This window comes from Limulus polyphemus, unplaced genomic scaffold (assembly GCF_000517525.1).
Source record: "Limulus polyphemus unplaced genomic scaffold, Limulus_polyphemus-2.1.2 Scaffold5421, whole genome shotgun sequence".
In the NCBI taxonomy this organism is placed as follows: Eukaryota; Metazoa; Arthropoda; class Merostomata; order Xiphosura; family Limulidae; genus Limulus; species Limulus polyphemus.
In genome coordinates, this window is record NW_013671031.1 from 34,738 (window position 1) to 50,457 (window position 15,720).

The 15,720-nt window shown below is 32.1% G+C and overlaps 1 protein-coding gene across 7 annotated transcripts in view; it reads left to right on the forward strand.

Moving 5' to 3' along the window:
* The window catches only part of LOC106472558 (nuclear protein MDM1-like), a 51,257-nt gene that overhangs the window by 25,097 nt on the left and 10,440 nt on the right, over window positions 1-15,720 (forward strand). For all 7 annotated transcript variants that reach the window (XM_013933208.2, XM_022401116.1, XM_022401117.1 and 4 more), the window contains 7 exons: window positions 3,707-3,896; window positions 9,837-9,903; window positions 10,815-10,911; window positions 11,045-11,238; window positions 11,914-11,978; window positions 13,059-13,154; window positions 13,955-14,275. In XM_013933208.2, coding sequence (XP_013788662.1) covers window positions 3,707-3,896; window positions 9,837-9,903; window positions 10,815-10,911; window positions 11,045-11,238; window positions 11,914-11,978; window positions 13,059-13,154; window positions 13,955-14,275 — 1,030 coding nt within the window. The remainder of the gene's footprint in view (window positions 1-3,706; window positions 3,897-9,836; window positions 9,904-10,814; window positions 10,912-11,044; window positions 11,239-11,913; window positions 11,979-13,058; window positions 13,155-13,954; window positions 14,276-15,720) is intronic.

Consider the following 15,720-nt stretch of genomic DNA (forward strand, 5'->3'; position numbering starts at 1 on the left):
GGTTAGCGCAGATAGCCCTCGTGTAGCTTTGCGCAAAATTCGAAACAAACAAACAAACTTATTGAGTGTTTGATAAGATAGTCATCAGTATAAGTATAAGGTGTTTCGTTCTACTGTAAACATAGTAGTTAATTGTGAGCTGGAAATGTATAATCATATCCTTCCTTACAAAATTATCAGAAAATGCAATACTTGTTGCTACTTTTTAGATGACATTCAGTTATGCAAGCACATGTTTACTTTACAACCATGCACATAAAGTGTGTAAAGACTTCTTCTTATCCTCACTCTTGTTTTTTATGCTTTTATGAATGTTCTTTTAGTTAGTTTGTGTGGTTGGTTGGAAGGAAGACCAAATCTTTTGCCATAAAACTAAACCTAATTATTAGAACATAATGTGCGTGTTCATCCTTTCTAATGATGAATTCTTTTTTTCTGTAGCCTTATTAAGTTGAACATTTTTCTTTTTTTGTTTCTTGTTACACATATGACACTTAAATTATCATTAATCACTACAGATTTCCTGTAATTTTTTAAGTGAATTTAGGGAAAGTCTTCAGGTGGTAACAAGAATTCCCTTTTAGTTCATTACCTTGGGAAGTTACTCGCATAAAGAAATTTATCCTACTTTCTCTCTCCTATATCTTTTTCAGCCTTAGCTTTTATGAAACTGTTTACCAAAATCCAGTTTTGGATAGAATATCACTTAAGCAACAATAGTAGTTTCCCATGGATGACTGTTTTCAATGAAACTCATGCTTTAAGGACAAATTTTAAAGATATGTTTGCTTCTTCATAATCACTTCTTTCTGCAAATTTTATAATTTACATTATAAGTGTATACATTAAAAGTGTATCCATTTAGACAGCAACTTTCACTGAGTACCTTAAGTTCAGTGGATCATTTTATTAAAAGCTCTATATAAATGTGTGTGTGTCCTCTGCTCCTCAAGCTGGACAGCAACTTTCACCAAGTACCTTGAAAGTTCAGTGGATCATTTTATTAAAATCTCTCTATAAATGTGTGTGTGTGTCCTCTGCTCCTCAAGTTGGACAGCAACTTTCACTGAGTACCTTAAGCTCAGTGGATCATTTTATTAAAAGCTCTATATAAATGTGTGTGTGTCCTCTGCTCCTCAAGCTGGACAGCAACTTTCACCGAGTACCTTAAGCTCAGTGGATCATTTTATTAAAAGCTCTATATAAATGTGTGTATGTGTCCTCTGCTCTTCAAGCTAGACAGCAAGTTTCACCGAGTACCTTGAAAGTTCAGTGGATCATTTTGTTAAAAGCTCTATATAAATGTGTGTGTGTGTCCTCTGCTCCTCAAGCTGGACAGCAACTTTCACCAAGTACCTTGAAAGTTCAGTGGATCATTTTATTAAAAGCTCTGTAAAAATGTGTGTGTCCTCTGCTCCTCAAGCTGATGAGACTAGTTCTGGAAAACAAAAATGTATGATGTTTTCTGTATTTCTCTTGTAGAATGTGTGTTGCAGGTTATGTAGCTATTCTGGATAGTTGGCATGAAATAATATCAGAGGTGTCTCGTACTTTGTTTGATTTGCCTCTCTCTTGTGGGACAAAAGAATTTAGGCAAGAAAAATATCTAGAGTTACAAAAGGCGTGTTGGTAATCCATAGATCCTTAGCATGCTCCACCTTAACCCTACCAGATGAAGAATCGACAAGTGGAATTTAGTAATGTTCAACAAAGAGTCTTTCTAGTTTGTATAGGACCTTTGGTAATCCAAATTTTTTATTTTTTATTCTTCCTGGTTTCAAAAAAAAAAAAGAAAAAGAAAATTGTGTGAGAAGCTCTTTGTATCATTCATTCATGCCTCTTGGTTTCAAGATGGAAAGTATCCTGTATTTTTGAGGATTTGTTCTTCGGGGTCACTTGTATATTGTTTCTTCAGTGTAATTTATCCAGGTACCAAGCAGTGTTTTTTCCTTCTTTAAATTCTGCGAACTTCCATTTGGCATCTACACAGCTCCATACAGGAATTAGAAAAAAAATAGTAGAAACATCTTACTTTTTACAGTTTTTTACTTTCCTCGTGGCTCAAGAGAAGTATACCTTATGTGAATAATTAATTTATGTAAATATATATCTGGTGACACATTCAGTGCTATATAAAAATTAATCATGCTGCTGCAGAATGGAGAAGACAATCATTCTGCAAGGTTTCCAAAGAGATTTAGTAGTTGGGATGCTGTTGATTGATACCTCTGTATCTGAGGCTTCTAAAACACCCAGGGTCTTGAGAAGAACAGTTTACTGAATGATGAATGAATAGCAAAGTCTCAACTACAAAGGGCAACAGTGATTGGAAGAGTATCATAAGTGATTGATATCATTAAGCATTATACATGATCACCTAACAATATAAGGGCCGCAGCAAGAAATGTGACTGCAGAAGTAAATTTGGCCAAACAAACCTGTATCAGTGAGAACATTTCCTTGAGAATTTCACAAGTTGAGATTTTATGACTTGACGACAACTCATAAACTACACCTCTTGTTATACAAATACCTTATTCAGTTGTGCAGTGGTCATAAGGCCCGGATATAGGAGAATTGTGTTATAGTAAGATGATAAATCATTCATTCATTTTACTCTCAAATATGTGTGTGTTTTTGTGTGATGACAGCCCAGGGTTACATTCAACTCTTACTGGGGATTGTTACGTATCAATTATTACCTATGATGTACTTTTATTCTCTTCATGAGAATGGGTAGTTTTATGATAATAAGAAATCCATCTACACCTTTCAAATCATTAAAGAATGGTTTTGTGGGATGTGAAATTACATCAGACATCTACTGTGGCCTGCCCAGCCCCATGGTATTAACATTATGAAGTCTTTGTGGCCCATTCTTGAAAGCATTAAATTTCCACTTCATTTTTTTTTTAGAACCAGCTGTTATTCAATTAATTGGTGCCTCTGTACCTGAGACCTCAAAGGTCATGTAGTTTCTAAGGTGAACAGTCTCCTGTATGGTAGGCAACTTGCAAAGCCCTCAGCCACAACATTATCATATATCTCGCATCTTCCATATTTGTCGGAAAGCATTATGGTAGGCCATCTCCTGTTACATAGTAGGATATTAAATCCAACTGAACTATTTGTTGTTGTAAATATTGCAGATATAAGAACTTACGAGTGAAAGTAAAGAAGAATGTATAACAATATGTCATCAAGTGCTGACAAGGCCTTTTTCCAGTACCAGAGATCATCCACCCAGCTGGGATACGACTTTCTCTCTCCCTCTCTAATATATATATATATATTACTTTAGCATTTGATATTATTTAATAGAAGACATTACTATTCCCATAATATATAACTCTAAACACACCACATTAGTTGTTAAAAGTGAGATGTGTTCATAATTGGGTTTTGTGTTAGCTTAAAATAGGGAAGAAGGTTCTTTGATAAATTTTTATAAAGGCAACAGTATACCATTCAGTCTTATTAACATAAATTGTACTGTGAGGTGTGATTTTTTTTTTTTAAGGTATTAATTTTTCCAAATAACTGTTAAGACTTTTTATGTAGCTTTTATTTCTTAAAGTAATTGAAATAGACTTTAAGCATTCTTATTAGTAAAATAATTTATAGTAACATACTTGACCTTAAACACTTTTTAACTTCAAATTTATCAAGCTTTTCTTGAATATTATTTATCACTTTTCCTCTACAGCTTATGGCTCAGAGTTATTCCTCTTCCCAAACTCATGGGAATCCTGCCCCTGTTGAGGATACATCAGATGTTCCCAAAGTGACAGAGTATCGCTCAAATTTTGCATGGCCTCGAGATTGTCCAGTGCTGCCTGGAACACACAGGGCTGTTTTTTATGGGTTGGACCAATCAGCTCCGAAGGCACTAGAAGGTACAACAATGTATTTAAAGTGAAGAATATACTTCTGTCTGGTTGCTAGTAGTGTGGCACTCATGATATATGTGAAACATTATAAAATTAAGAAAGTTAGTTTAAAGACACTAATTTCTCATTGGTCATTTATTTAAACAAATATTGAAGTGTTAAATTATTTTTTCTTAATTTTCTTATTTTTAATCTTGTTATTATTATTATTATAAAATTTCATTGAAATGATTGGATATGTAAGTTATTTTTTTTTAAACAGGATCCCTGGAAGTTACTCTTAGTTGTTTGTTGGCAGATATGTCTTTGATTGTATTTCTAAGACACTTTTTTTTTTACAGTTTATTTTTGAACAATGCATGTAATTCTTGTGAATTTTTGTTTTGGGTAAACAGTTTTTATTGTATTTTGCAGAAGGGTATTCATTCACTCTATATTGATGTAAGAGAGAGTATTAGTTAAAATTATACACAAACAAATTGACAACTCTTGACATGTCACCACTTTCTAACTTGCCCCTTGGACCATCGACAACAGCGTCAATGTCTATCTCATGGGCAGTGGAGCAGTGGGACCACATTTACATCACTTTTTGGTCATATGGAGTTCTTTCACCAGGGATCCATGGGTATTCCATGCTCTGAATTCAGGGTTGGTTATTCAATTTACATCACCTTCACCTTTATCTGCACAACCTGTTGCCTTGTCACCTCCACCATATTCTCGATGAATTAAGCATTGTTCCCAGCCTATAAGAGAGTTGTTAGTCAAGAGGGAGGTAGGAGAGAGTTGATCCAGTTCTTCTGGAATTTTATTATTCCCATTTATTTGTTGTACTCAAGAAGAATTGAGATTGATGTCAAATCATCAATCTGTCTGAACTCAACCAATTTTAGATCCTCCTTGATTTACTATGGAATCCTTTCTCAACCTACATTGGCACTTTGCACCAGGGCTCTGGATGACCAAGTTCAATGTTACTGACACTTATCTCCATATTACCATAGCAGAATCTTCCCGGAAGGTTTCTCAGATTTATGCATAAGGGTCAGGTTCTGCAGTTCAGGGCTCTACCTTTTGGTCTTGCATCAGCAGCTTATGTCTCCTGGCACCATCCCATCAAACAGCAGAACAATATTTTCTGATTCTTCTTTCAGAAGCCACAAAAGCAGGCTTCCTTATCAGACTGGAGAAATCTATTCTGTCACCAATGCAATATCTTGTCCATCTGGGTGTGTTTTTCTATACTCTTAAGACATGCTCAACCAACCCCTATCAGGCTTCAAACCATGGAAAGAGCCATCAAGCTTTTACTTATGTCTCCTTCTCCTATTGCACGGATGGTTCTCTCTCTATTGGTGATGTGGACATCCCTAGAGCCTTTCAATCCTATGGGATGAGCTCATTTTTCATCCCTTCAGTGATCATTGCATGATCAATGAATCATGCTTTCCGATCCTCTGGATCATCCTGTCTCATTCCTTAGGAGCAACATCGTCGCTTGCGAATGGTGGTTGGATAGTAACAACACTACTATTGGAGTACCCATTCCAATACCTCGTCTCGAGGTCTATCTGATCACAGACGCATCTCTTCAGGGATGGGGAACTTAACTTCAAGGTCAGGAGTTCCAGGATATTTGGAAAGAAGTTGAGTCTACCCTCCATATCAACATTCTCAAACTCCTTGCAGTACACTGGGCAATGATTCAAGGTATGTCTCACTTGAAGGGAAAAAATGTCATGTTGTATTCCAATAATTCCACAGTGGGAGCTAAGATTTTTCGTCAAGGAAGCACACATTCTCGAGACCTCGTTTTAGTACCTTGGATCTTCTCTACTGGGTTTATTCCTATTGTATCAGTCCTGTTCCAGGAGTGGTTAATTTAACTGCAGATCAGTTGTCTCCTTCCAACCGTATTCTTCCGACAGAATAGATGATGTATCACGAGGTTTTTCAGTGGATTTGCTCTCAGTTTTGGTGTCCAGTACCTCATCCTCAAGCATTGACAGTAGATGTGTTCAGTCAGGACTGGACAGGTTAACATCTGTATGCCTTTCCCCAGAATCGGCTATTGCCCTAATTCCTGAATATGGTTCACTCCACGCCCTATTGAGTTATCTTGGTTGTACCATATTGGCCATTTCAAACATGGTTTTTGCTTCTGTATTTGTAGATTTTCTCTTGATGCAAGATAATGTCCAGTTTTATTCTTACGGTCTCCTTAGATGTTTTAACCCACTGCATGATGAATGGGACAGGATTTCACATAACGTTATTCACTTACTAATAAAAAAAAATATGCTCCGTATGTGCAGAACCTGAAATGATGCTATGGGGGCCCATACTTTGTTATTGCTCATTGATTTTTGCCAAATGCATCTTTTTCAGACAATTTGATATCACTTTGAATTTTAGATGGCTCGTGTTCCATAGTTTGTGTTTAACTTAAGAAACTGAGTAGATGTATTCAGTGAATAAGTGGGGCTCCTGAAATATACCTTAGTTTCCACTGTATTGTTCATTTGGCTAAAGTTTGATTGAACTATAAGTGAACCCTACCTTTAATTTTTTGAACACCTCATCCAGTTAATTAAATAAAGTTCAGAAACAAAAGGAAGACAATAGACAACTGAATCTCATTATGTTTGATAAGACATGATCATTTGAATTTTAAAAAAAGATGAATTAACTTGACAAATTTGCCATTAGTCATCAACAAAAAGTAAAATTATCTTTATAGTTTATCCTTGCTGCTTGAAATATATTGGAAATAGAAACAACTCGTGTATTCTTGTAGCTTATAGAAAATATTAATATAAAAAATCTTTAAATTTTGGAAATGGAGATATTAATTGCTTATGAATTAGGGTGATGAAAACCTGAATATTTATTTTTATGAGCATAAGTTGGAAATTGTAACAAACTCCAGCTAAACATATAAATTGTTTGCTGAGAAAACTATTTTTGAGATACATATATGCATTAAGCTTATAATATTTATTAATTTGTTGACTGTGGGGTTAACTTTTAAATAAAAAAAATTTATTGCAGGGCTTTCAATTTAAAATCAGTTAAAGGGTAACATGTTAATTTTTTGGAAGTATCTAAAAGCAAAGGGATTTGGGGGACATGAAGGCCCCCAGTATGCCCAGAGTAACATCCTTGTGGGAGACCAGAGAAGAAATTCCATCCCAGAAGCTCCTTTAAGGTTTTATCCTCTCGCTATGGGCAGATCAAAGTATGCATGTCACAAATTTTTAGAGAATTACTTTCAAAATTTAATTAAACTACTTTATTATCATGATATAAGAATAAATGTGGCATGAAAACATAGTTGATAAATCATATTTTAATATTACATATGTTTTAAGTTCATAAGTTTATAAGGAAATATTTAAAACAGTCCTCAATCTCACCCTAGTATCAGAATTGTAACATTGTATATTATTTATAACCAATAGAAAGCCAAAGTTTTATTCTATCAAAACGTAATTACATTATGTTTTCTGTACAGGGAATTATATATATTTCCAACTTTATCACAGGGGAAACACATTGACGAGCTTAGCAGAATTTTTGATAGCACTTATAGTGTGGTTAGAAAGCCAGAAAAATGATGATAATTATCAGATATTGTCTAATTTTAGGTTATTATTCTGCATTTTTATGTACATTATTTAATTGAATAAAAAAATTATTTAGTGTAGTAGTAGTAGTAGTAGTAGTAGTGTATCATTAGTATAAAAAAAAAAAAGTAGGGTTAAGTTTCATTGACAGTCAACAGCAAAAAAAAGAAGATCCGCATAAGTATTATATTTCTTGTTTTTTATATGTATTCTTTATTTATTATTATAAAAGTAACTAAAATTTGAAATTCATTATGTTAGATTAGGTAACACAGAAAATAATAATGAAAAATTTCTATGTGGTATGCTTACAAGTAGCCCATGCCTTACGTATTTCGATAGGGTAACGTGAGCTACACATTCACCAAGTGATTTACAACTTATGTGGCAGGATTATTAGTCAAATACAGTTCGAGGAGCAACATAACAAACATTTTAATAGAATCAGGTGTATACTGTAATGAGATTTAAGCTATTTAGGATAAACAAATGTAGTTTCATGTTACAATTTAAAGTCATTCTAGATAGAAAAAAGGGTAATTTAGATTTATTTCATATGTTTTATGGTGGTTAGGAGGTCAAACAAATTGACCAACCTTGTATCGAGTTAAGGTAAAGAAAATAACAGATAAAATGTAAAGTTTTACAGAAAAAAATAACGTTTGAAATTTATTTAGGGTTTTTTAGAAATTATGCAAATAAAATTTGACAATTTTCAGATGAAGGAAAGTATTTTTAATCTTAACAAGAAAATCACTTTTTACTTGGAGCAATCAACACTTTGACTCCATATATTCAGATAATTTTTTAGGGAAAATGCTTCATTAAACATTTTTTTGCCTACAAAAGACTGGTAATAATTACTGAAAGCTTACAAAATTTTATGAAGATACACAAAACATATTAAAAGTTATAAGTATGGAAACAATAAAGGTCAATTTGGAGTCAAGAATTTGGGTGACTTGACTGAGCCCTTTGCTAGAGAGTTAAGATCAAAAATTGATGAGACAACACATTGCAGATAACTTGAAAAATATTAATACAAACATTTGAAAAATGAACTCGAATGTAGCCATTTTTATCTCCAAGGAGATCTATTTAATATTTGGTCATAATTTTTACTACAGAAATACATATAAATCTAATTAAATCCCTTAAATATTCATTATTTTCCTCCAGACTGTATAATCACCCTGTGAATGTAGTTTAAATCAAATGTCATAAAAAAAATTACATTCCCACATCAGTTTTATTTTGGAAGCATGTTATTGAAAGAACAAGACCACAACAGATTGGAGGCTCGTAATACTTCAGGGATATATGGATGTAATAAAAACATCAGCTGATTGTAGAACTTGATTAGTGATAGTTAGTAATAAATAATCAAAATGTATTTAACACTTCAGGGATCCTTGGATGTCATAAAACCCTAACAACATCAGTAATAGTTAGAAATAAATAATCAATGTATTTAACACTTAATGGATATGTGGATGTCATAAAACCCTAACATCAGTAATAGTTAGTAATAAATAATCAATGTATTTAATACTTCAGGGATCTATGGATGTCATTAAACCCTAATGACGTCAGTAATAGTTAGTAATAAATAATCAAAATGTATTTAATACTTCAAGGATTTATGGATGTCATTAAACCCTAACAACATCAGTAATAGTTAGTAATAAATAATCAAAATGTATTTAATACTTCAAGGATCTATGGATGTCATTAAACCTTAACGACACTAACTGATTGTAAAACTTGATTAGTAATAGTTAGTTATAAACAATCAAAATGTATTTAATATTTTTGTGGACTTTAGTACCTGATTCTTTTCATTTTAAAGGCTGGAATTTTTTTTAATTTTTGCCACTTATTTTAGCCATATTTGTACTAATCATCAAAATAACACAGGAATTAATAATTGCTCAAGGGAGTCTGATGTTGAAAATGCTGTGAATAAACTTTTGATACTTTTGCTTTTGTTTCTGATAAATTAAAATGCATTTTTACAAGGGATTTTAAGATTTTTTTTTCTGAGCTTTTTCATTAATAGCTGGTACATACATTGTTAATAGATAGGTAAGACCATTTTGAAAACATTGCCATTTGAACTGTATTCCTTTCTTTTCATGCTGAACACTGTATTGTAAGATAAAACATTTGCACACAATAAATTAATGATAGTGTTTTGTAGAATAGCCATACTCAGTATGTTCGGCTTATATAAAAACCATAAGTCATATCCAAAATGAAGCATAAATTTGTGAAGGAGAAAAACTTTATGAACACTAATTGCTCTTTTCATGCCTAGATGGCAGCTTTGAATCAGCGGAAGGTATTACAGAAGAACAGAATGAAGATGAGCAGACAAGTCCAAGGTTTTATATATATACATATATATATATATATATATAGTTTTCATTTGGGAATAGATATTGGATATAATTACACATTAGGGACCATACGCTAGATATTTTTACGCTGATCATTTTTCGGTTGGTTTTCAATCACTTTAAGAATGATAATGATGGAAGTGTGCTAGATTATTTCTTAAGATAATTAAGTTTTATATCACGATTTGATCTACATTTAATTATGATATGGGGTAGGTCTTTAACTTTTCTAAATGACCAATATTTTAAATGTCTAAGATCATGTGGCCCCTAGTAAACTCATTCTACATGTTAAACATTCTTCCCAAAAGATCATCACTTATAGTTATCCAGTAAACCTTGACAAACTATTTTTTATGAGCTTTCTATTTTATTATTTACAATAAAATATAAAAAAAATGTTTTTATAAATTGCAATCTTAAAAAGTATTTACACTAAATCTAAATTAGTGATGCTTGGGTTGTATTTGTTTTTTTTAACTGATGATATAATCAATGTTTCAAGACATGATGTAGTTTAACATTGTGAACGTGCAATCATCATAACATCTTTATGATGGTCATAAAAACCTTTTAAATTTTAGTATATAATAGTTTTAATGCTTGTGCTCTTCAAATGTTTTTGGCTTGCCTTAATGAAAGTAATATTGATATATAGGGCCTTTCAGAAAGTAAACAACTCTAATGACAGATCTATTTTATGTAGAAAAACAGTGCTAATAAACGTAACTTTTACAATTGAAAAGTTCAAATAATTTTAAAATTAGTGTTCTGATCACTTACATTGTTATTTAATCCTCAATAAATTATGCTTAAGTGTAATTATATAACGAGTTACTTGTACTAGTGAAATAATAATAGATATGTATTTGCTTTTTCTAATTTTTCATGTATAGAAAAAAAGGATCAAAGACTGAATACAAATCCAAATATCAACCATTCTCATCGTACATTTATGTGGATGGCAGTTGGAAGAAAACCCAGAAACTGGGGGTAATAAAAATATTTTATTTAAGGATTATTCATTAATTTTACTTATTATTTGTGATTGATCGGTACACAGTTCTTTCTATTGGTATCCATCACTGCCAAAATTTAACCACTTATTCACAATTCATTTCTGTAGGATGTAGAAGGAAAGCCTCTAGATGAAACAAATCCCTGGTACACTGAAGTTGTGGAGAGAATAAAGAAGGCAGATGAGTACCGCATTCGGTCTCAGGGAAGACCTTTTTATGGAGATCATTCTCCTCTCATTCCAGGAAAATCTATGGAAGATGACAGTCCTCTTCCTACTCATGTCCTTATTGCAACTTCAAGGTGAATATTGAGTCTGCTTCCAGATTTGATATTAACTTAGTCATTATTTTTAAGTACAGAGTAAATCTTTCCTTATTTTTCTTTACATATCTTATTTTTGTTTTAAGTTTTTTGTACATCCTAGTATGCTACAAAAGGTTTCTAAAGAAGCTACCATATACACTACGTTTGCATTTACCACAAAAAAATGCGGCTAATGTAATAAGGGATAATAATAATATATGTCTATAAAATAGATATTATTTCAAAAAGAATAGTGTTTTTCACACTTGAACAGGTCTATTTAGGCCTAACTAAACAAATGTGTTAACCCTAAATGTTTCTTATCTTATTTTACTTCTTATAAAAAAAAAAAGAAAGAAAGAGAAATTACGTGCATGCAGCATTTTGGCTTTGCAGAAAACACTAGATTGTCTACAAACCTGAATTAATTCCAATCATAAATAAGAAGGGTGTAATGCCATACTACTAGTATCACACAAACACAAAGGGTATATGTTCAACTTTTCAGTTAAGTATCAAGTTTAATTGTATTCAGTATGCATTGTTTGAAGATTATATATTACAAATACTGACTTCTTTTCATGTCTTATGATACTAAAGATTTATCCTTTTTAATGGTGTGTGAGAGACATCGTCAGAAGAAATATTTTTAAGTGATTTTCTATTTTGTAGACCCTCTCCTCGTTCAGCAAGCTCGGAGCGGAAAAAAGATAGAACACCTGAATCCAGACGTGAAAGTAAGAAAAATTGCTTCACCTATTTTTGTCATACTTTTAAAAACAATACTAATGAAAGTGTTGGGATCAAATAATTTTATAGCCATGGATGTATGACCATTTTCATTGATCAAGTCTTTAAGTTCAGGTTAAATAATAATAATAATATGTGTTTTCAAATTATTTATTGCCATTTTCATATCCTGACATTAGACATGACAGCTATTTATACTTCTCTATATACAAGTTTAATTTTATTTACCTTTGTTTTTTTGTGAAACTGCTTTGATTTGGGATGACAAAATATTATTTAATGTCAATGATTCATTAACTTTTTTTTAATATACTGTAGGTATTTCATTGGCCATTTTGGGAAGTGTGGTAGTGCAAGTCTTTTAGTTAGAAATATTCTAGTTACAGCATAGGTAAGCTGCTGTTGAAGTGAAACATGTAGCAACAAATAGGTCACAGTCACTTATTAGTACAATAAACAGTGGCTGATGTCTCTTCAATTTGTGTCACATAATGAATATGTGCTAAATAGCTACAGTAAAATGTTTATGCCGTAGTTAAAAATTATTCTAAGTTAATATATGTGTACAATGCAACCATTCAACTCCCTGGTACTAAAGAAAAAGATGTAGCAGGATTTTTATCACCAAATATTTATCACCTATTTTAGTTGGGATAATAAAGGTGTTAATGTTAACTTCTAATCGAAACAGGTTATCTAAATTACTTAATCCTGAGTATAAAACATATGTCAAAGATTTTTAAATCATGATTGATTGACCACTATACAGTTTGACACAAAAGTGTAAACTTAATTTAGATGAGTTTGTAATAATTTGGCAATTTGTAATAAATGTATCTCTTCACCAAAATATTGCATGGCTTTTTGCTACCATATTTCCCAAAACTGATTAGAACATTTAATGATACAATGGCTGTAATATGAAGAATTTCTCAAATATCTACATTAAACAGGTAACTATTATGTAAATGTAAATATTTTTAATGAAGTGTGGTTGGCTGTGGGTAACAAATTACATGACTATTATAAGCAGCCGTTGACTGCAAATTTATCAATTTTGTTTACAGTTTCTCCCCGCAGACAGCCTAAAGCCTTTAGGGAAGGGCGTACTCCCGATGGAACATCAGGAGAAATCTTGTCCCCCAAGAAATCTGCTCGGCCTGGTCAGTTGTCAGGAATTGTATCAGTAATTTAGTAACTCTATTTCCTATCTGTAAAAAATATGTACATACAGACATTCTTATACATAATTTGAAGAAGAAAAAAATGCTTATAAACATAATGTCACGTTCATTTAATGATGTTCATAGTATTATGTAGCGATATTTTTAAAACAAATATTTGTATTCTACTGAATACTATATTATTTTTCCTTACTGAATATTCCACTTGGTAGATTTAATGGGCATGTGGTTTGTTTTTAGACTTGATCTGTTTACATGTTCTGCTATATCTGTGTCAAGTGGAGTTGAAACTTGCCAGTTTTTAGCTTTGAAATGTTTATATGTTGTACTATATCTGTTTCAAGTGAAGTTGACACTTGCTAACTGAAGTACATTTTCTCATTTTTGGACTGAAATCTTAGCTAAAATTTAGTTCATTGTATCCATGAATATCGGACTCTTGTAAGAAGGTCGAATTACAAAAACTAAACAGAATAGGCATCTGAGATAGTAATATCTAATACTTGTGTAATAAGACAACACAGTGAAGATGTTATAAAGATAAATCTTCTATTCACTAAAAAAGGGAAATGATCTGTTTTTTTTATATTAGATATGTTTTATATTGTGTTTGGAATCATCTTTACCTTGCATTGTTGGTTTTAGTATATTTTTTTCTGTGTGTTAAGTAGGAGTTTGATTTGATTTGTAACTTGAGATTTTGTTGATGTTAACTGAGAATTAAATCTGAAAATTCCTTTTATTTGATTTATTATTGAAAGGTATTTTTTCATTCATAGTATCTGTGCCTCGTGGAGAACCATCCGCCAAAGGAACTGATGTCACAACTCCACCAGGTGTAAAGCCCCATCCCGTGCCTCGTCGTCCGCCATCATCGGTGGTGAATGGTGAGGAGCCTAAGGTATGGCTTAAACCAACAACAAAAGAGAAGGGGGAGAAGGAAATGGTAAATGGAGAACAATTAGAAAAAGATGTTGATGAGAAAGATGCAGCAAAGGGTCTGACAGAGTCAGAAGACCAGGGAACCAAGAGAATCTCTCCACAGGATGCAATTCGTCCAAGTTCTTTACAAACTGTCAATGGAGATTTGGAATATAAAAGTAAGATTAGAGCATAACATTTCATACTGATTTGCAAGATATTATAGATATTGTTATTACATATTTTACTTATATGATACTTTTACCTCTGATAGTTCAGTAGGGAGAGATTGTAAAATCATTTTACAATAATTAAGTGTAACTCATGAAACCCCAACTACTTATTTAAAAGTTTAACTTGAACTCACTAATGTTACTTGGAAATTTCTCTTTGGGTTGTTTTTGGTTTGTTTTTGTTTTTTCACCATTACTTACTGTACCAGGAAGTGAAAGCTGTTAGGTGGGTATAATTTTATATAGTGGTATCTGAAGTAGTGCATAGTTGTTTGAAATTAGGAGTACAACCCATTATTGAGGTTCGAAGTTCCAGAAAAGGTAAAACTGTGCAACAAAATTTACAACTGGGATAGTTTTTCCTTCAAAATATTGTTTTCCAGCTCCTGTTGTAAATTTCTTTTGAGACTATTGTAATCTTTTTGGCTAGCTTGAAGCTATTAGAGTACAGCCCCATTTCTTTGATAATATGTGAACTTTCATGATGTTCATTAACTCTTCCAGCACAGGTTCGGTCCCCGGAACCGACCTCGTAACCATTTTGTGTTTGTTATACTTTTCATGTTATAACTTTTAAATTAGTAAGCAAATGTTAATGAAATTTGGCAAATTATCAGTAAACATTACAATGCTTTCATATGCAAAATATCAAATTCCGAAACATGCATACCTCCGCTGACACTAATAGCTATTTCTCGATCTTCATCTTTGCCATCTAACACTGTGTTTGCTTGCTCCAATCTTTATATACCCCACTCGACTGTTTAGACTAAATAACTTAAATCTCATAACATTATACATTTATATATATATTTTTTATTATATTGACCTTTCAACCGTGCCTGGCTAACAATACAGAAGCTACAATGACACGGTACATTTTACCGTATCAAATAACATAAAGCTGACCTTTGGTCTGTACAAACTAATTTGTCTTGGCTGTGTTTTATTAGACTAGTATTTTGTAAAATACAAAAACATTTCAGTTATTCTACATTATATATGTATGTATATTATTGCTATTTTGAAATAAGTTCTTAAACTTATTTTTCTTAAAACAGAACAGTAACTAAAGAAGTAATACAAACAATTATATTTTCTAGTTACGACCTTTATACTCGTACGCTGCATGACGTAGGTTGCTAAGCCTTTAAAAATTTGCACGTGTAGAATATGAAACAAAATATTTTTGTTTAGGTTTTATATATATACATTTGAATAACTAAAAGATCATAAATTACTACCTCAATACCATAAAATTCCACTATAATATATCATGCTTAGTAACTACCTCGTTGAAATATTGGTTCAAAAGAAAGAAATGGTGCCAAGCTCTTTAAAATGGATGAAAAAGCCACTAGGGGGACATTCTGAGCTTCCAGTTGGTTATT